We start from the raw sequence: 21,301 nt of genomic DNA on the forward strand, positions 1-21,301 counted from the left end.
ACATCCAGGCCGACGCAATTGCCGGCCTCAGTAGAGTACCTGAATGTGTATAAACAGACTTGAGGATACTTTCCTGCTTCCTATCTGCAGGATCCTTTAGGGCGGCCGTATCCTGTGACGGCAGGGCCACCTTCTTAGATAAGCGTGTCAGAGCTTTATCTACCCTAGGGGAGGATTCCCAGCGCACCCTGTCCGTTGGCGGGAAAGGGTACGCCATAAGTAACCTTTTGGAAATCAGCACTTTCCTATCGGGGGAATCCCACGCTTTTTCACATAATTCATTTAACTCATGTGAAGGGGGAAAAGTCACCTCTTGCTTTTTCTCCCCATACATATAAACCCTCTTGTCATGGACAGGGTTTACCTCTGATATGTGCAATACATCCTTCATTGCTATAATCATGTAGCGGATGGCTTTAGCCATTTTAGGCTGCAATTTTGCATCATCCTCATCGACACTGGAGTCAGAATCCGTGTCGATATCTGTGTCAACAATTTTGGATAGTGGGCGCTTCTGAGACCCTGACGGCCTCTGCGCTGTAGGATCAGGCATGGGCTGAGACCCCGACTGTCCCAAGGCATCAGCTTTATCCAACCTTTTATGCAAGGAGTTTACATTATCATTTAACACCTTCCACATATCCATCCAATCAGGTGTCGGCGCCGGAGACACGTCATTCATCTGCACTTGCTCTGCCTCCACATAGCCCTCTTCGTCAAACATGTCGACACACGCGTACCGACACACCACACACACAGGGGATGCTCTATATGAGGACAGGACCCCCACAAGGCCTTTTGGAGAGACAGAGAGAGAGTATGCCAGCACACACCCCAGCGCTATATGACCCAGGAATCTCACAGTAACTTAGTGTTTACCCAGTAGCTGCTGTATATATGATTAATGCGCTAAATTTATGTGCCCCCCCTCTCTTTTTACCCTTTCTACCGTGAGTCTGCAGGGGAGAGCCTGGGGAGCTTCCTCTCAGCGGAGCTGTGGAGAGAAAATGGCGCTGGTGAGTGCTGAGGAAGAAGGCCCCGCCCCCTCAGCGGCGGGCTTCTGTCCCGCGATTTTGTGTGAAATTAATGGCGGGGGCTCATGCATATAACAGTGTCCAACTGTATATATGCTGCTTTTGCCAGGAGGTTCTTAATTGTGCACCGTACAGTGACCGGAGTGTGTGGGCGCAATGGCGCACAGCTGCAGTGCTGTGCGCTACCTCATATGAAGACAGGAGTCTACTGCCGCCGATTTTGACGTCTTCTTGCTTCAACCCGCCGGCTTCTGTCTTCTGGCTCTGCGAGGGGGACGGCGGCGCGGCTCCGGGAACGGACGACCAAGGTTAGGTTCCTGTGTTCGATCTCTCTGGAGCTAATGGTGTCCGGTAGCCTAAGAAGCGCAACCTAGCCGCAGTTAGTAGGTTTGCTTCTCTCCCCTCAGTCCCACGTAGCAGAGAGTCTGTTGCCAGCAGAAGCTCTCTGAAAATAAAAAAACCCTAACTAAAACTAAACTAAACTAAAATACTTTCTTATTAGCAAGCTCAGGAGAGCTCACTAAAATGCACCCAGCTCTGTCCGGGCACAGATTCTAACTGTCTGGAGGAGGGGCATAGGGGGAGGAGCCAGTGCACACCAGTAGTACTAAATCTTTCTTAGAGTGCCCAGTCTCCTGCGGAGCCCGTCTATTCCCCATGGTCTTTACGGAGTCCCCAGCATCCACTAGGACGTTAGAGAAATAAAAAAATACACACATGGAAGTACTGTAAAAACACATGGCACAAAGTGATCACTTATCACAGAGGTGCGCCCCTAAAACAGGAACTACTCATGAAACATGAGTCTAGGTGGGTTCACCCCACCTAGATTTTCATTCTACTACTCACATTCGCACCAACCGCAGATAATCCCACATCTTTTCCAACAGGTCATCAAAGTTCCAGCGGTGATGTGCAGAGATTGGAACACAGTGAGGCACTTTGTAAATCACATCTAGTTCTTCCAAGGAGATTTGGTCAATCTTATTCAATACATAGATACAGGGGATGTAAACCCTGAAAGAAAAAGAAAATAAGAGAATGGTTAAAATGTTAGTATGGCCGTGAAGACATCACAGCGCGCCTTGTGTAGTAACAAACCTGTTTCCTTCAACTACATCAATAAGATCATCTGCAGTCGCATCACTCCGCAGGGTGATATCTGCATTGTGAATTTTGTACTCCGCGAGGATACTTTTTACAGTCTCATTGTCCAACTCACTTTGAGCGCACTAAAGGAAAAAAAGCACAATAATAAAGAATAATTCAAAGATCAATAAAATAAAAAGGAGTTAAGGTTGACTTACCATAGTTAACTCTTTCTGCGAGATACACTGGGTTCCACAGAGAAAACATCGGGTTCTAGAGCGGGATCTTGATCCAGAGGCACAACCAGGCAAAGCTTTGACTGTCCCAGGATGCATTAAGGCCTCCTCTATAGTCACGCCTCCAGGCACTGAGAGCTCAAGTTCATTAACCAGTCCAATGCAGGAGCAGGTAAAAGAGAAAGCAGATGTTAATCACATAGAACCACAATCTCACGACAGGAGAGGGTACCAGCGGCTAATGCCATACAACCCAAAGAAACTAGGTGTGACAGGGTGGGCGCCCTGTGGAATCCAGTGTACTTCGCAGAAAGAGATTTAACCATGACTTACCATAAATCTCCTTTTCTGCAGCAGGGTACACTGAGATTCCACAGGGAATAACATCGGGGATGTCCTAAAGCAGTTCCTCATGGGAGGGGACGCACTGTAGCGGGCACAAGAACCCGGTGTCCAAAGGAAGCATCCTGGGAGGCGGAGGTATCAAAGGCATAGAACCTAATGAATGTGTTCACTGGAGTACCACGTAGCCGCCTTGCAAAATTGTTGTGTGGACCCGCCACGGCGGGCCACCCAGGAAGGTCTAACAGACAGGGCTTTAACTGCAGCAGGAGCTGGGAGTCCAGCCTGTGCATAAGCTTGTGCAATCACCATTCTAATCCATCTGGCCAAGGTTTGCTTATTCGCTGGCCAGACACATTTGTGAAAGCCAAACAGTACAAAAAGGCAATCTGACCTCCTGATGGAGACATTGCTCCCCACATAGACACGGAGAGCCCTAACCACATCGAAAGAACTTTCTCTGGGAGACATATCTGAAGAGACAAAGGCCGGAACCACAATCTGTTGGTTAAGGTGAAAAGATGACACCACCATAGGCAAATAACCGGTGAGTTCGCAAAACCGCCTGGTCCCGGTGGAATATGAGAAAGGGTGGCCGACAGGACATAACGCCTAAGTCCGACACCCGTCTTGCAGAGACAATGGCCAGCAAGAACAGGACCTTGGCTGTGAGCCATTTCCAGTCCACCAATTCAAGAGGTTCAAATGGAGACTCTTGCGCTCTGCACAACAGCACAACAGAAAAATCCCTGCACATTCAGCACAACAGAAAAATCCCACGGAGCCACAGGAGGGACATTGAGAGGCTGAATCCGAATAACGCCCTGAATGAACATCTGAACATCAGGTATAGAGGCAATTTTTCTCTGAAACCAAACCGACAAGGCAGATATGAACCTTGGAAGGAGGCCAGACGAAGACCTAAGTCCAGGCCTCTTTGCAGAAAACTTCAGCTCCACAGATTCCAGAGGTTCAACTAAAGATGATTGCAAAAAGGACAGAACAGTATCCAGATCTTAAGGAGCTGTAGGAGTAATAAATGGTGGCTTAAGCCGGATAACTCCCTGAGTGAAAGTCTGTACTTCCGGTAAAAAGGGGGGGGGGGGGGAAAGCGAAAGGGCAGAGATCTGAACCTTTAGAGATCCAACACTTAAACCGGGCAAGAAACCAGCTTTGCCAATCGAAAGGAAGTAACAGAAAATTGACGCTGCTCACACCATGAAATATATGCCTTCCATATACGGTAATAGTGCCTAGACTTGACCTCCTTTCTAGCACTCATCATGGTAGGAATGACTAACGAAGAAATACCCTTGAACTTTAGAATCTCCCTTTCAACAGCCATGCCGTCAAACGTAGCCACTCTAAGCCTGAATAAACGAAAGGTCCCTGCATTAGCAAATCCGCCTGCAGAGGAAGAGGCCACGGGTCCTCTACGAGTAACCAATGTAGGTCGCTGTACCTCGTTCTGCGAGGCCAGTCTGGAGCCACGAGCAGAACAGTGACCCTCTCGATCCTCTTGAGTAGACGAGGTAACAGGGGAAACGGAGAAGGGGGGGGGGGGGGGGAAGATACACAAAGCGGAACCTCCAGGGAATTGTTAACGCATCCACCGTCTCCGCATTGGGATCTCTGGTGCGGGAACAGTATCGCGGAAGTTTGTGGTTCCGTCTTGACGCCATAAGATCTATTTGTGGGAGTCCCCAACGATCTACCAGTTGTTGAAATACTTGAGGATGCAATTCCCATTCGCCTGGATGCATATCCTGACGACTTAAGTGAATCGGCCTCCCAGTTCTCCACCCCCGGTATGAACACTGCCAATATGGCTTCTGCATGTCTCAGCCCAAACCAGGATACTGGTGACTTCCCTTATAGCAGTTCTGCTGTGGGTTCCTCCTTGCTGATTTATGTATGCCACAGCCTTGGCGTTGTCTGACTGTACACTGATTGCACATCCTTGCAGAAGTTGAAACGTTAACGTGAGCGCGTTGTAAACTGCCCGAAATTCCAGGATATTGATAGGTAGAGTCTGTTCCTGAGGAGTCCAAAGGCCCTGGAATTGACAATCCAGAGTCACTGCTCCCTAGCTGCGGAGACTGGCATCCGTCGTGAGAAGTACCCAATCTGGGACAAGAAAGCTCCTGCCCTTGGACAGACTCGCCGCATTCAGCCACCAAAGCAAGGAAAGACGTGTCCTGGGTAGAAGCTGAATCATTTGATGCATAAAGAGATGCGAACCTGTCCATTGGAATAGGAGATCTAGTTGAAAAGGCCTGGAGTGAAACCTGCCATACTGGACTGCCTCGAAAGCAGCTACCATCTTTCCCAGAAGTCGAATGCAAAGATGAATTGATGGGGGCGTGGCCTAGCTAGCAAGCTATGCAGACGTGTCTGCTCTGAGCTCCTGCTAGCCCTAACATATAAGTGCCTTTTCCCCCCGACATATTTACTTCTACCCATCCACCCGCTGCTGCCCACCAGGTTCGGGACACAGAGAGACCGGAGAGGCGCCCCCAGCTGTATTTATACATTGAGGCCTCCATCCAACACCACAGCCGGGGCCTCGAGTGTGGGACCTGCCCGGGCTTCGTGATCGGTCCGCGGGCACAGTGAGGTCTCCGGCAGCTCCCTCCAGCCTCACATCCAGCTCCCCGTCCGCTTCTTACCTGCTCCGGGCCGCCGGGTGCAGCGACGGACCCCAGACCTCCGATCCCCGTCCTATGGAGCTGCGGCAGCGGCTTCCCGGCTCCTACACCCAAGCTGACGGCGGCCATCTTGCTTCACCCAGCCCTCTCATCAGCCGCTCCGTACCGCTCTCACGGGAGGCGGCTGTGCCCCGGAGTTCTACCGCTGCATAGGCGCCCCCTCCACAGTGCAGCCCTCCATATCTCTAGGAGCCCCGCACAAGTCGGGGCCTACGTGGGAGCTAGAGACCGCGGCCAGGAATAGTAGTTGTGCTGCCCCATTAAGAGGCCGGCAGTGCGGCCTACACCACGAATTGAAGCCGGGGCCTTGAGTTTGGAGACGGCCCGGCGGGACCCGTATAACGCCCTGTGGACGTCCCTCAACCCTCCCACGACATGGAAACCCTCCCAGGACCCTCAGGTACCTCTCCATTACATGGGAACCCTCCAGGATGCACAAGAAAAAATAAAACAAGTGAGCGCTAGTAAAATTGGCTATGAGACAAATATATATACTTCACACTGACTGCAGCTTCACAATTTGAGGTGCTGAACCTCAAAAAATCATGAACAATGGTGAAAAACACAGAGAAGCGCTGTCGTTGAAAGTATTAAACAATTTCTAAAATAAGAATTTACTTACCGGTAATTCTGTTTCTCGTAGTCCGTAGTGGATGCTGGGAACTCCGTAAGGACCATGGGGAATAGCGGGCTCCGAAGGAGGCTGGAATAGCGGGCTCCGAAGGAGGCTGGGCACTCTAGAAAGATCTTAGACTACCTGGTGTGCACTGGCTCCTCCCACTATGACCCTCCTCCAAGCCTCAGTTAGGTACTGTGCCCGGACGAGCGTACACAATAAGGAAGGATTTTGAATCCCGGGTAAGACTCATACCAGCCACACCAATCACACCGAACAACTCGTGATATGAAACACAGTTAACAGTATGAAACGATAGAGCCTCTCAACAGATGGCTCAACAATAACCCGATTTAGTTAACAATAACTATGTACAAGTATTGCAGATAGACCGCACTTGGGATGGGCGCCCAGCATCCACTACGGACTACGAGAAACAGAATTACCGGTAAGTAAATTCTTATTTTCTCTAACGTCCTAGTGGATGCTGGGAACTCCGTAAGGACCATGGGGATTATACCAAAGCTCCCAAACGGGCGGGAGAGTGCGGATGACTCTGCAGCACCGAATGAGAGAACTCCAGGTCCTCCTCAGCCAGGGTATCAAATTTATAGAATTTTGCAAACGTGTTTGCCCCTGACCAAGTAGCTGCTCGGCAAAGTTGTAAAGCCGAGACCCCTCGGGCAGCCGCCCAAGATGAGCCCACCTTCCTTGTGGAATGGGCATTGACAGATTTAGGCTGTGGCAGGCCTGCCACAGTATGTGCAAGCTGAATTGTACTACAAATCCAACGAGCAATAGTCTGCTTAGAAGCAGGAGCACCCAGCTTGTTGGGTGCATATAGGATAAACAGCGAGTCAGATTTTCTGACTCCAGCCGTCCTGGAAACATATTTTCAGGGCCCTGACAACGTCTAGCAACTTGGAGTCCTCCAAATCCTTAGTAGCCGCAGGCACCACAATAGGCTGGTTCAGGTGAAACGCTGACACCACCTTAGGGAGAAACTGGGGACGAGTCCTCAATTCTGCCCTATCCATATGAAAAATCAGATAAGGGCTTTTACATGATAAAGCCGCCAATTCTGACACTCGCCTGGCTGATGCCAGGGCCAATAACATGACCACTTTCCACGTGAGATATTTCAGATCCACGGTTTTTAGTGGCTCAAACCAATGTGATTTCAAGAAATTCAACATCACGTTGAGATCCCACGGTGCCACAGGAGGCACAAATGGGGGCTGAATATGCAGCACTCCCTTCACAAATGTCTGAACTTCAGGTACTGAAGCTAGTTCCTTTTGAAAGAAAATCGACAGAGCCGAGATCTGTACTTTAATGGAGCCTAGTTTTAGGCCCATATTCACTCCTGCTTGCAGGAAATGCAGAAATCGACCCAGTTGAAATTCCTCTGTTGGGGCCTTTTTGGCCTCGCACCATGCAACATATTTCCGCCATATGCGGTGATAATGTTTTGCCGTAACATCTTTCCTGGCTTTAATAAGCGTAGGAATGACTTCCTCCGGAATGCCCTTTTCCTTCAGGATCCGGCGTTCAACCGCCATGCCGTCAAACGCAGCCGCGGTAAGTCTTGGAACAGACAGGGGCCCTGCTGTAGCAGGTCCTGTCTGAGCGGCAGGGACCAAGGGTCCTCTGAGATCATCTCTTGAAGTTCCGGGTACCACGCTCTTCTTGGCCAATCCGGAACCACGAGAATCGTGTTTACTCCTCGCTTTCTTATTATTCTCAGTACCTTTGGTATGAGAGGTAGAGGAGGGAACACATACACTGACCGGTACACCCACGGAGTCACTAGGGCGTCCACCGCTATCGCCTGAGGGTCTCTTGACCTGGCGCAATACTTCTCTAGTTTTTTGTTTATGCGGGACGCCATCATGTCCACCTGTGGACGACCCCATTGATTTACAATCATTTGGAAGACTTCTGGATGAAGTCCCCACTCTCCCGGGTGGAGGTCGTGCCTGCTGAGAAAGTCTGCTTCCCAGTTGTCCACTCCCGGGATGAACACTGCTGACAGTGCTAGTACATGATTCTGCGCCCATCGGAGAATTTTTGTGGCTTCTGCCATCGCCGTCCTGCTTCTTGTGCCGCCCTGTCGATTCACATGGGCGACTGCCGTGATGTTGTCTGACTGGATCAGCACCGGCTGGTGTAGGAGCAGGGATTTTGCTTGACTTAGGGCATTGTAAATGGCCCTTAGTTCCAGAATATTTATGTGAAGGGCAGTCTCCTGACTTGACCATAGTCCCTGGAAATTTCTTCCCTTTGTGACTGCCCCCCAGCCTCGTAGGCTGGCATCCGTGGTCACCAGGACCCAGTCCTGTATGCCGAATCTGCGGCCCTCCAGAAGATGAGCACTGTTCAGCCACCACAGAAGAGACACCCTGGTTCGCGGAGACAGGGTTATTAAACGATGCATCTGAAGATGCGATCCGGACCACTTGTCCAACAGGTTCCACTGAAAGATTCTGGCATGGAACCTGCCGAATGGAATTGCTTCGTAAGAAGCTACCATCTTTCCCAGGACCCGCGTGCAGTGATGCACCGATACCTGTTTTGGTTTTAGGAGGTCTCTGACTAGAGAAGACAACTCCCTGGCTTTCTCCTCCGGGAGAAACACTTTTTTCTGGGCCGTGTCCAGAATCATTCCCAGGAACATTAGACGTGTCGTGGGGACCAGCTGTGACTTTGGGATATTCAGAATCCAACCGTGCTGGCTCAGCACTTCCTGAGATAGTGCTACTCCCACTAACAACTGTTCCTTGTATCGTGCCTTTATTAGGAGATCGTCCAAGTATGGGATAATTAAAACTCCCTTTTTTCGAAGGAGTATCATCATTTCCGCCATAACCTTGGTAAATACCCTCGGTGCCGTGGAGAGTCCAAACGGCAGCGTCTGGAATTGGTAATGGCAATCCTGTACCACAAATCTGAGGTACTCCTGGTGAGAATTGTAAATGGGGACATGCAGGTAAGCATCCTTGATGTCCAGGGATACCATGTAATCCCCCTCGTCCAGGCTTGCAATAACCGCCCTGAGCGATTCCATCTTGAACTTGAATTTTTTTATGTGTGTTCAAGGACTTCAAATTTAGAATGGGTCTCACCGAACCGTCCGGTTTCGGTACCACAAATAGTGTGGAATAGTAACCCCGGCCTTGTTGAAGTAGGGGTACCTTGATTATCACCTGCTGGGAATACAGCTTGTGAATTGCCGCTAGCACTGCCTCCCTGTCTGAGGGAGCAATCGGCAAGGCGGATTTTAGGAAACGGCGGGGTGGAATCGCCTCGAATTCCAGCCTGTATCCCTGAGATACTATTTGAAGGATCCAGGGATCCACCTGTGAGCGAACCCACTGATCGCTGAAATTCCTGAGGCGGGCCCCCACCGTACCTGGCTCCGCTTTTGAAGCCCCACCGTCATGCGGCGGACTTGGAAGAGGAAGCGGGGGAGGACTTTTGTTCCTGGGAACCTGCTGTTTGCTGCAGCCTTTTTCCCCTGCCTCTGCCTCTTGACAGAAAAGACCCTCCTTTTCCCCGCTTGTTTTTCTGGGATCGAAAGGACTGAACCTGATAAAATGGCGCCTTCTTAGGCTGTGAGGGGACATGGGGTAAAAATGCTGATTTCCCAGACGTTGCTGTGGAAACTAGGTCGGAGAGACCATCCCCAAATAATTCCTCCCCTTTATAAAGGCAAAACTTCCATGTGCCTTTTGGAATCTGCATCTCCAGTCCACTGGCGAGTCCATAAGCATCTCCTAGCAGAGATAGATAGTGCACTTACTTTAGATGCCAGCCGGCAGATTTCCCTCTGTGCATCTCTCATGTATAAGACGGAGTCTTTTATATGGTCAATTGTTAACAGGATCGTGTCTCTGTCTAGTGTGTCAATATTTTCTGACAGGTTATCTGACCATGCAGCGGCAGCACTGCACATCCAAGCTGACGCAATTGCTGGTCTGAGTATAATGCCTGAGTGTGTATATACAGACTTCAGGATCGCCTCCTGCCTTCTATCAGCAGGTTCCTTAAGGGCGGCCGTATCCTGGGACGGTAGTGCCACCTTTTTTGACAAACGTGTGAGCGCTTTATCCACCCTCGGGGGTGTTTCCCAACGTAACCTATCCTCTGGCGGGAAAGGGAACGCCATTAGTAATTTCTTAGGAATCACCAATTTCTTATCAGGGGAAGCCCACGCTTCTTCACACACTTCATTTAATTCATCTGACGGGGGAAAAACTACAGGTAGTTTTTTCTCCCCAAACATAATACCCTTTTTTGTGGTACCTGGATGTAAATCAGAAATATTTAACACCTCTTTCATTGCCTCAATCATGCAGCGAATGGCCTTAACGGGCATTAAATTTGACTCATCGTCGTCGACACTGACATCAGTATCCGTGTCGACATCTACTTGTGCCACCTGAGATAACGGGCGTTTTAGAGCCCCTGATGACTTTTGAGACCCTTGGACAGGCACGAGCTGAAGACTCGGCTGTCCCACAGTCGGCATGTCGTCAAATTTTTTATGTAAGGAGTCTATACGTGCACTCATTTCTTGCCATAATACCATCCACTCAGGTGTCTGCCCCGCAGGGGGTGACATCTCTGCTAAAGGCATCTGGTCCCCCTCCACATCATTATCCTCCTCAAACATGTCGACACAGCCGTACCGACACACTCCACACACACAGGGAATGCTCAAATAGAGGACAGGACCCACAAAAGCCCTTTGGGGGGACAGAGTAAGAGTATGCCAGCACACACCAGAGCGCTATATATATACAGGGACTAACTGAGTTATGTCCCTAATAGCTGCTTATACTGTATACAGTGCCAATTTAGTGCCCCCCCTCTCTTTTCCCTCTTACTGTACTGTAGAAATGTAGGGAAGAGCCAGGGAGCTTCCTTCCAGCCGAGCTGTGAGGGAAAAATGGCGCCAGTGTGCTGAGGAGATAGGCCCCGCCCCTTTTTCGCGGCCTATTCTCCCGCTTTTTTGGGGGGGATTCTGGCAGGGGTATTTACCTCATATATAGCCCCAGGGGCTATATATTGAGGTATTTTAGCCAGCCAAGGTGTTTTTATTGCTGCCTCAGGGCGCCCCCCCCCCAGCGCCCTGCACCCTCAGTGACCGGAGTGTGAAGTGTGTATGAGGAGCAATGGCGCACAGCTGCAGTGCTGTGCGCTACCTTGGTGAAGACAGGATGTCTTCATGCCGCCGATTTTCCGGACCATCTTCCTGCTTCTGGCTCTGTAAGGGGGACGGCGGCGCGGCTCCGGGACCGAACATCAAGGCTGGGCCTGCGGTCGATCCCTCTGGAGCTAATGGTGTCCAGTAGCCTAAGAAGCCCAATCCGGCTGCAAGCAGGCGAGTTCGCTTCTTCTCCCCTTAGTCCCTCGCTGCAGTGAGCCTGTTGCCAGCAGGTCTCACTGAAAAAAACAAATTCTAAGACTATAACTTTCTAAGAGCTCAGGAGAGCCCCTAGTGTGCATCCAACCTCGGCCGGGCACGAAATCTAACTGAGGCTTGGAGGAGGGTCATAGTGGGAGGAGCCAGTGCACACCAGGTAGTCTAAGATCTTTCTAGAGTGCCCAGCCTCCTTCGGAGCCCGCTATTCCAGCCTCCTTCGGAGCCCGCTATTCCCCATGGTCCTTACGGAGTTCCCAGCATCCACTAGGACGTTAGAGAAAAAAAAAATACACAAAGCCTCCTTACCCCCTACTTCAACACCCCTATCAAGCCACAAAACACCCCATAAGCTTTCCTGACCCTGCTGCTGACATCTGGGGAGCCCGCGGAGTCGGGGAGCGCTTTTAAGCGCTCCTGCGGACTGCGGCCTACCTCCCCGGACGGAAGCCGGGGCCTGGAGTGAAACGGAAGCCGGAGGAACCCGCCCGGCGCACACGGGCACCCCGCTGAGACCGGGCCTCCCTCCCTCCCTGCATCCATCGGGACCAGCACATAGGACCCAGTGACGGACCCTACCTGCAGCAGTGAGTCTGCTCCATAACCGGAGCCAGCCCCACGATCGTCACACCAACTGCCCACAGTGAACCGCTGCTTCCCGCCCGCAGCTCCGAGACGCGGAGACCTTACCCGCCCTGACCGCCCGGCCGCCGGATCATCTTCAGGGGGAGACACGTCACCCTCTCCTGCCACACGCCGCACAGACCCCGGGACCCGCTGCAACCCCAGATACTAGCCCTAGCTGGGGACCGCTGCCTCGCGGCCCCGCCGGACACGCGTCAGCACACTCTCCCCTCACCATCTCACCCCCGTCTAGCTGCCTCCGCGGTCGGACTTTAGAGTTGGAAGAGATCCTCACCTCCCTCCTACAGGCTACGGCCTAGCCCTCATCCAGAATCCAGGGACTCCCCTTGGACACATTGCAGGCACCAGGGTTCATCAAACCACTGGCTCCATAACAAAACCCATGCCAAGGGCTCCCCCCAGTGGTTAACCTGAAGTAATTTACTGGTGGAAAATATCGCAGCTTATATAAAAGATACTAAATGGTCCCACCTCGACATCTCAGAGCCTGCGACGTTATAAGAAATGCACCCGAGATAACTGCCGCGGCCATCGATGCCGTAATGTGCTGCTGAAGCCAACCCACGGGGAGCCATACCGCTGAAGGCACTTACCTGATAAACATGTGATCATGTGCTATCTCGTCAACTCGACATAAGGAAATCAAGCTACTCAAGCGATGCCCAAGAATAAGAAATCTTCTCAGAAGACAGGCAAACCGACTCTCCGGGGGAAGATGTCGCAATCTGCAATGAGGCCCTTTCTACAACCTACCTCTCCAACTGATAATCCCCGTGCAGCAGCACCCCCATCTCTTTCACCGGCCCACCACCCATCTCCCCCAAACGCGGATACACCGCAAGCGCTTTCATCGGGTAGCAAGGATCTGCAAGACATATTGGCCTACATGAAGACCCTACCCACTAAACAAGATTTACAAGATACGGTGAGACGTGAGCTAGCTGCCATGAGACAGGACATTACACACATATCTGAACGGGTATCAAGCCTAGAAGACCACCAAACCTCCTCAGATACATTTTTGCAATCACTGACGACTGTTATCGAAACCCAATCATCGGAGATCCGCTCCCTACAGCTGCGGTTGACAGATTTGGACAACGGGGAGACGGAATAATATCCGCGTACGGGGCTTACCGGAAGAGGTCCCTCCAGCGGGGCTGATCGACGCCCTTACGAAGATCTTCAACGAGATCCTGGGCAACGACCCCAATGATAACATCACCTTCGACAGGGCGCATCGTGCCCTGAAACCAAGGGGCCTCTCCACGGATAGACCTCGTGATGTCATATGCAGATTGCATTATTTCTCCCAAAAAGAGAATATCATGCGCAAAGTCCGCCAACTTGATGGGGTGGACTTCAACGGCTCCGTGATACAAATTTACCAAGACCTGTCCTGGCACACACTGCAACAACGAAAAGCTCTTAAACCCCTGACGGAAGAATTCCGCAAACGTCAGTTGAAATACCGGTGGGGCTTCCCCTTCAGCCTACAGGTCTCCTCATCTGGAAAAACCCATACTCTCAACTCCTACTCGGACCTCCCAGAGTTCTGCACGGGACTTGGCATACCAAAACCCGACCTACGCGATTGGGACTTCCCTATTCCAGAGCTGCCATCCTTCCAACCCCTGAACCTGGGACCGCCTTGGCAGGTGGTGCGGAGAGGTGGAGGAAAGGGCGCTAACAGTCCTTCTCCCAATAAGGAATCACCTGTCTCCTGAACGGTTAATCTAGACCCTCTGTTTGTCCAAGTCCCACTTTGAATGTTATTACAGGTTACAAAGTATTACGGTTCATGGATTGCAACGCAATCCCATTAATACTGAAGAACCTGCACGTGACTCCCGACTGTAACAGAGGTTCCGGCCTCACTTCCCCCACATGTTTCGGGTCATTGATTAATGTTACTATTCTCTGTTCAATTAATACGAGACTTACTACAGTTCTCATTATTTGAAGATTTCCTCTTGTTGACGAGGTATAAGGTTTATAGTTTATTATATACACTCAGTTCAGCTTATGTAAGTATTTTGCTTAATGCGATGTCTTCTCTCATTTTCCTTATGCCTTCAGCGGTGGCTCCCTTGCTCGCCCCACACCCGCCCCTGGCTGTTTAGTCTTTTGGATACCCAACCCTTAGACGGAATGGTTATCCCAATGCGGGTTTTTTCTGACTATTTTTTGAATGTTCTCATTGATCTTTTCTTTTCCATGCTCTGTCCCCCTTTTCTTCTTTCCTATCCCTCTTTCCTCCCTTTCCCTGACCGTTCTGGACTCAACGCATTCCACCATAACACTTATCCCCCATGACGTCCGCAGGCAAAATTAAAGTCGCCTCAATCAATGCGAAGGGTCTTAATGTACCGGAGAAAAGATCATCCCTTTTGAGGTCCCTATGGGCAGATAGAGTAGATGTTGCAATGGTCCAGGAGACACACTTTAAAATTTCAGCTAAGAACCCCCCTTTGACTAACTACCGTTACCCTCAGGCTTATTACAATAACAACCCAGACTCTAAATCAAAGGGTGTGGCGATAGTGTTCTCCAGGACCCTCCAGCTGTCAGATGTGTCAGTCCATAAACTGGTCCCGGGCCGTCTTCTGATGGTGCGTTGTAAAATAGGCTCCTGTCCATACACATTTATTGCAATTTACGCCCCAAACAAGGATCAGGTCCCATTCTTCCGCAATGCACTCTCCCGAATTGAACCACTCCTTTCAGGTGTGACCGTTCTCGGAGGAGACCTGAATTGGATAATGGATCCATCACTGGACTCATCTTCCAACGCCCCCCGGACCTCACAGCGCCAATACCGACAGGTTAGACGACTGTTCCATGACCTCCAAATGGCCGACTCCTGGCGGGTTCTTCACCCCTCAACTAGAGACTATTCCTTCTACTCCCCTCCACACAAAGTATATTCCCGCTTCGATTATTTATTTCTAGATCACAGACATCTCCCCTTATTGATAGACTCCTACATAGGCCCGATAACCTGGTCCGATCATGCCCCTGTATACTTGACGCTCTCGACCCCGCAGACGACCCCAGGCCAATGGACCTGGCGTCTCAATGAATCACTGTTGCAAGACCAGTACTGCAGGGGCGAAATAGAAAAAGCCCTGGCTGAATTCTTCTCCATTAATGACACAGAAAATATCTCAAAAATCACCCTATGGGAAGCACACAAATGCACCATACGAGGCAAACTCATACAGTTGGGGACATTTGTGAAGAAACAGAAGTCCGCACTACTCACCAAACTATTAGACCAACTACACTACCTTGAGTCCCTACACAAATCAACCCTATCGGAGTCTGATTACCTAACTCTTCTAGATACACGGGCCCAAATAAGGAAAACCCTTACTGATAGTATCCAACTATCTGTCCGAAAATGTAACTCTAAATACTACCAGTGGGGTAACAAACCTGGACGCCTTTTGGCCCAAGCCCTCAAAGCCCAGCGTACCTCCCTGTTTATCAACAATGTAAAAGATCTTGGGAACATCCTCCGATTCAAAACCCCAGAAATTGCGGCAAGCTTCAAACAGTACTACTCCCTATTATATAATCTAGAAAATCGACCGGATAATGCCGCCTCTCCGTGCGATTTAGCACAGGCAAAGGCGTACCTAGAAAAGGTGTCCTACCCCGTCCTGTCCCTTTCGGACAGAGAGACTTTGGAACTACCCTTCACCCAACAAGAATTGGAGAATGCCCTGGCCATGACCCCGACTGGTAAGAGCCCAGGACCAGATGGCTTCACTCTCACCTATTATAAACAATTCAGGGACCTCACATCCCCTTACCTCCTCCAGGCCTTTAACTCAATATCCGCAAACACTCACTTCTCCAACCAATCCTTGGAGGCGCATATCTCCGTGCTGCCTAAGCCTGGCAAGGACCCCTCGGTGTGCTCCAGCTACAGACCCATATCGCTCCTAAACGTTGATGTTAAGCTTTTTGCGAAATTAATGGCAAGGATAGATTGATTTAGAGTGTTTAACCACCCCAACTCCTGGCGCAAATATTTATATTAAATTTAAAATTAGCTATACATCAGCTGCAAGTACTGAGGGATTGCTGGCTCCCCCAAACAACAGAAAAAATATATATACAAAAGTGTAATGCGCTTGATGTATGCTTGTTAATAAATTGTCAAAAAAAGTAAATACACAGGTGTCTGCTTAAATCAATTTTCAACACATATGGAACTTGCTGATATGATTAAATTAAAAAACAAATTTATTTGCACACACATTTAAGATCATTAAAAAAGGCTCGAGCACACTAATAAACATTCAAAATTCGTTGTCACTTGGTTATATGACTTGAAACAGTGTAGCTTCAATATTGCCACACAGACCTATTTTAGGTCTCTTTGTATCAATTGAGCAGATTGCAGATTGCAACAGTTACTACAGCCTTTAGAGAATAATTGTGGCTCCCGTCCTCTATGCTACTGGCGTCCCAGTGCAGAGGAAGTGCTGCTGGTAATAATTACCCGACCTGCGGGAAGATTCAGTCTCGCAGCGCAGGAGGTACCGGGATATCTTCTATGCGTCCGCCGCCGGCACTATCGCGGTGCAGATGTTACTGTCCTGGCGGGCGGGTACGGACGCTTCAGAGGTATGCTGACCTGGCGTCCCGGTGGAAAATCTCTGAGGCTGGTTTTCAAATTCACCGCTGAATACGGATGTGGCTGACAGCAATCTGTGCGTATGTGGGCTGAGCAAGGAGAATGACGTCAACGCGTTTCGTCCCGTCACCCGGGACTTCCTCAAGACGATCTTAAATGTGTGTGCAAATAAATTTGTTTTAATTTAATCATATCAGCAAGTTCCATATGTGTTGAAAATTGATTTAAGCAGACACCTGTGTATTTACTTTTTTTGACAATTTATTAACAAGCATACATCAAGCGCATTACACTTTTGTATAGAAATTAATGGCAATCAGACTGAACACATTCTTGCCCTCCTTGATCCATAGCGACCAGGTGGGGTTCGTCCCGGGCCGCGAGGCCAAAGATAATACCACCAAGGTATTGAGCTTGATTCATATCGCATCCCGGGGCAGCCAGCCCACAGTGTTATTGTCCACTGACGCCGAAAAGGCTTTTGATCGAGTTGGCTGGGGCTTTATGAGGTCTGTGCTGGAGCATATTGGACTGGGTCCCCAGATGTTTAACAGGATAATGAGCCTCTATAGATCCCCTACAGCACGGGTACGAGTAAACGGATCATTGTCTGACCCTTTCCCCATAGGTAATGGGACACGACAAGGATGCCCACTATCCCCTCTACTATTTGTTCTCTGTATCGAGGCTTTCGCTAGAGCCATCAGGGCCAATGACGGTATTACGGGCTTGACGATTGGCGATACAGAACACAAACTTTCCCTATTCGCGGATGACCTGCTAGCCACAATAACGCACCCGACCTCCTCCCTCCCCCACACTTTATGCGAGAGCTCTCCCACTTTGGTTCACTCTCCAACTTTAAAATCAATATGTCCAAATCATGCGCCTTGAATATCTCCTCTCCACCCGAAACCGTAGCCAAACTTAAAAGTTCCTTCCCCTTTAATTGGAACACTTCTCATCTGTCTTACCTGGGAATACAGTTGCCAAATGACCTATCTCACTTATATACCTTAAACTTCACCCCCCTCCTTAGAACACTCAGGGCTGACTATAGCAGATGGTACCTCAAACCACTCTCTTGGCTGGGAAGGGTGAACGTTGTAAAGATGAATACCCTCCCCAAGCTACTCTACAAATTGCAGACCCTCCCCATACAGATTCCGGACTCCTGGTTCAGATCCATCCAACTGTTAATACAACAATTTATCTGGTCGCGGAGAAGACCAAGAATAAGCCGATCCATTATGATCCGCTCTACCCGAAACGGTGGTTTCCAATTGCCTGACATCAAAGGCTACTATTGGGCAATAATGCTCAATAGGGTCCTGGACTGGACGAGGAATCGGGAAACAAAGCAATGGGTGGATATAGAGGGGCTATATATGCAACAATTCCCAGAGATCTTTCCCTGGCTCCCGTCCCTGCCTAAACCCCCTTCCCCCCACCCAACCATCACAGCGACCCTATCGTTTTGGAAAAAGGCGCGCCGCTGGCCCTTCCTCTCTTCCGATTTTGGCCCATTGACCTCTTTTTTAGCAAACCCCGACTTCCAGCCCGGTTTGACCCCCTCTCACTTCCGCGAATGGGCCCTCGAGGGCCTCTTTAGAGTGGGTCAGATGACCACCTCCACAGGAGTCAAGCAATTCTCAGACATACGGCTAAAATGGGAAGTTCCACAACGTGACTTTTGGAAGTACCTACAGCTCAGACACTTTTTGCATTCGGAGCATAGGTATCTCCGAGCCTCACGCGAGCTAACACAGTTTGAGAGGATGTGTGTCGCCACAAGCCCCCCCCCCAGCATGCTATCTCCTCACTTTATAAACTATTACAGACCCCAAACGCCCAGACACCCGTACCCTTTAAACTGGCCTGGGAAAGAGACCTCGGGATCTCCCTGACAGATAAAGACTGGCAGATGATCTTTCTTAAATCCCACAAAAGCTCAGTCTGCATACAAGTTAGGGAAACCCAATACAAGCTCTTAATGAGATGGTATAGGCATCCCTCTCTCCTCCACTTCATGTACCCTGGAGTACCTGACAGATGCTGGAGATGTCTCGGCGCTACAGGCACCTTGATGCATATCTGGTGGGATTGTCCCCTACTAAAACCAGTCTGGAAGGATATTATATCCACTTCCCAAGGTATACTTCATACACCTGTCCCCACAGACCCAGCCTTCTGGCTACTCTCCCATTCCTCTATCTCTCTGGCTCAACATAACACGTCGCTGCTCTGGCACCTGTCTAATGCAGCGAGGGCGATCATCCCCACACTATGGAGATCACAACTCCCACCCACTAGGAAACTATGGTTTAAAAGAATTAATCATTACATGAATATGGAAAACATTCTCTTGGTCTCCAGAGATAAACTATCGGAGTTCATGGCCATGTGGATGCCCTGGATAGAGTATGTGTCCTCTAAGGACTACAAGGACTATGTCTATGCTGCCAAATGATCTCAACGCACAATTGATCGGACGAATAGTCTGCACCCCACCCCCCTCGACAACTCAACTGTCCCCCCCTAGTTTGGTCACACTCTGTTTTCTCTCTACCATTCCTCCCATTTCTCTCCTCTCCTACCTCTATAGTTTCTATACAATGCCATTAGAGATTGCAACTAAAATATAGTATGGATGGAGGACGAAGGGATACCAGACGAATGCCATGTAAACATTTACTTACGCTAATGCCTATACTAACACCCCAGCAATGGGGATGTTATGCCTCTCTACTCTTCAAGGCAATGATGTATTAGACCTTCGTTTGTACCCTGAAGACTTTTCCCCTTATCTGTCAAAATGTGATGCAATCTTTATACTGCTATGTTGTACTTAAATAAAAACAGATTATACAAAAAAAATTAACAGTAGCAGCATCACATTCTGCTCTTTTCTACTTCCACGGTGCCGCAGCTAAGCGGTGTGGGCAGCCGGCGCCCACCACTTGAAAGGAATTACCGATCAATTGCATTCAGTAGAGGCTGGGGTAAGCACAACACTAGACTGTCAAAATAGCGGTTTAAGCTTAAATGTCATTGTGCTGTGCATTGAACTGCGCTAATTAAAGCCATTCGATAAAAGCCTTTCTAATATGGAATAAGTATTGGGAGCAGATATTTATTAAGTGGACAAAACAAACGTGAACTGTTCATATATTCACACCACGGATGGACTTCCAAACCTATAAAATCATCTTATGAGCTTATACGTCCAATTAGCCCACATGTGGAGCTTTCAGCAAGGAGCTTCTTATAATTACAAGTGCTGTATTACCATCTGAAGCACAGGTGGTTATATTGTTTTAGGGGAGTTTTCCAATATGCCCACTATTTGCTGCTACTGTTAATTTAAGTTATTGATGCTTGCTATATAATATATGCTGTGTCATCAAGTTACAGGATACCAGGTTTTATTCACTAACTCGTGATCATTATATATATATATATATATATATATATATATATATATATATATATATATATATATATATATTTATTTATTATTATTATTTTTTTTTTTTTAAAAGAACCCTCCAGGAGCCTGCAAATCTTAGACGCAGCACTGTGTCTCCTTGCCTGCCCCTGCTGCGGCGGCCATTTTAAATCATAAAACAGCACACACTGGCTGCACAGAGACTGAGAGCTCCCTGGCTTGGGTTCTCTCACTGCTATAAGCCAATTACACACCCAGTCCTGCTGCACTATATCAATTGCATCCACCATCAAATGCTCCCTGGGGTGCCTGGTGTTTAGAGGCATTTGCTGACTGATACCTGTCAATTTGTCTCACAGAATACTCAGACCTCCCCCCTGCAGCTCTAATGCCTTGAATTAGACCCTTGCCCCATGCCATGACCCCCTGAATCACCCGCATACAATGGGGTCTGGTGGCTGATGTCATAGCCCGGGACACTCGTACCGCAACGGGGACTCTACAAGTCAGATATGGAGTGCTTCTGATCCACCTATGTGACTTTCCTCTGCTTTATTGTATATGAAGGTGTATAACATCTGCTGATGGGGAAAACTAAGAGGGGAGGGAAATCATCTGTAGCTAAGAAATCTGGTGACAAGTCCCTACAATCTAGTTTGTTCCGCTATCTTCAACCGGACACTGAAAGTGAGGACACTCGATCGTCATCCTCTGTGTCTGGCTCTCCCGCTGGCATCGGAGGGATGGCGGGAGCCGACTCTTCACCGTTGGACAAGGGGCCTGAAGCTTCAATGGTGGATGTTTTGACCTACTTGCATTCACTTCCTACTAAAAAGGATCTGCCTACCAAGAGAGACTTTCTGGATCTGGAACAAAAGATACGGGACACGGTCAAATCCGAGATCTCCGTTCTTCAGGCAGATATCTCTCAAATATCCCACCAAGTTTCAGATATGGAAGACCACGTCGCAGTTTCCTCATTTCAACAGAAGCTCTGCGATACTGTTACTCTTCAGGCTCAGGAACTGAGGGCTCTCTGGCGTCGACAAGACGACCTTGACAAGGTCGGAGGAACAACTTACGCGTCAGGGGGTTACCGGAAGACGTCCA

At 49.3% G+C, this 21,301-nt stretch overlaps 1 protein-coding gene across 1 annotated transcript in view; it reads right to left on the minus strand.

Moving 5' to 3' along the window:
* DRG1 (developmentally regulated GTP binding protein 1) overlaps positions 1 to 21,301 on the minus strand; it is an 88,226-nt gene that overhangs the window by 33,527 nt on the left and 33,398 nt on the right. Inside the window, exons 6-7 of the mRNA XM_063913084.1 lie at positions 2,136 to 2,266; positions 1,884 to 2,051 (exon numbers count right to left, since the gene is read on the minus strand). Coding sequence (XP_063769154.1) covers positions 1,884 to 2,051; positions 2,136 to 2,266 — 299 coding nt within the window. The remainder of the gene's footprint in view (positions 1 to 1,883; positions 2,052 to 2,135; positions 2,267 to 21,301) is intronic.

The sequence above is a fragment of the Pseudophryne corroboree genome, chromosome 1, assembly GCF_028390025.1.
Source record: "Pseudophryne corroboree isolate aPseCor3 chromosome 1, aPseCor3.hap2, whole genome shotgun sequence".
Taxonomy (NCBI): Eukaryota; Metazoa; Chordata; class Amphibia; order Anura; family Myobatrachidae; genus Pseudophryne; species Pseudophryne corroboree.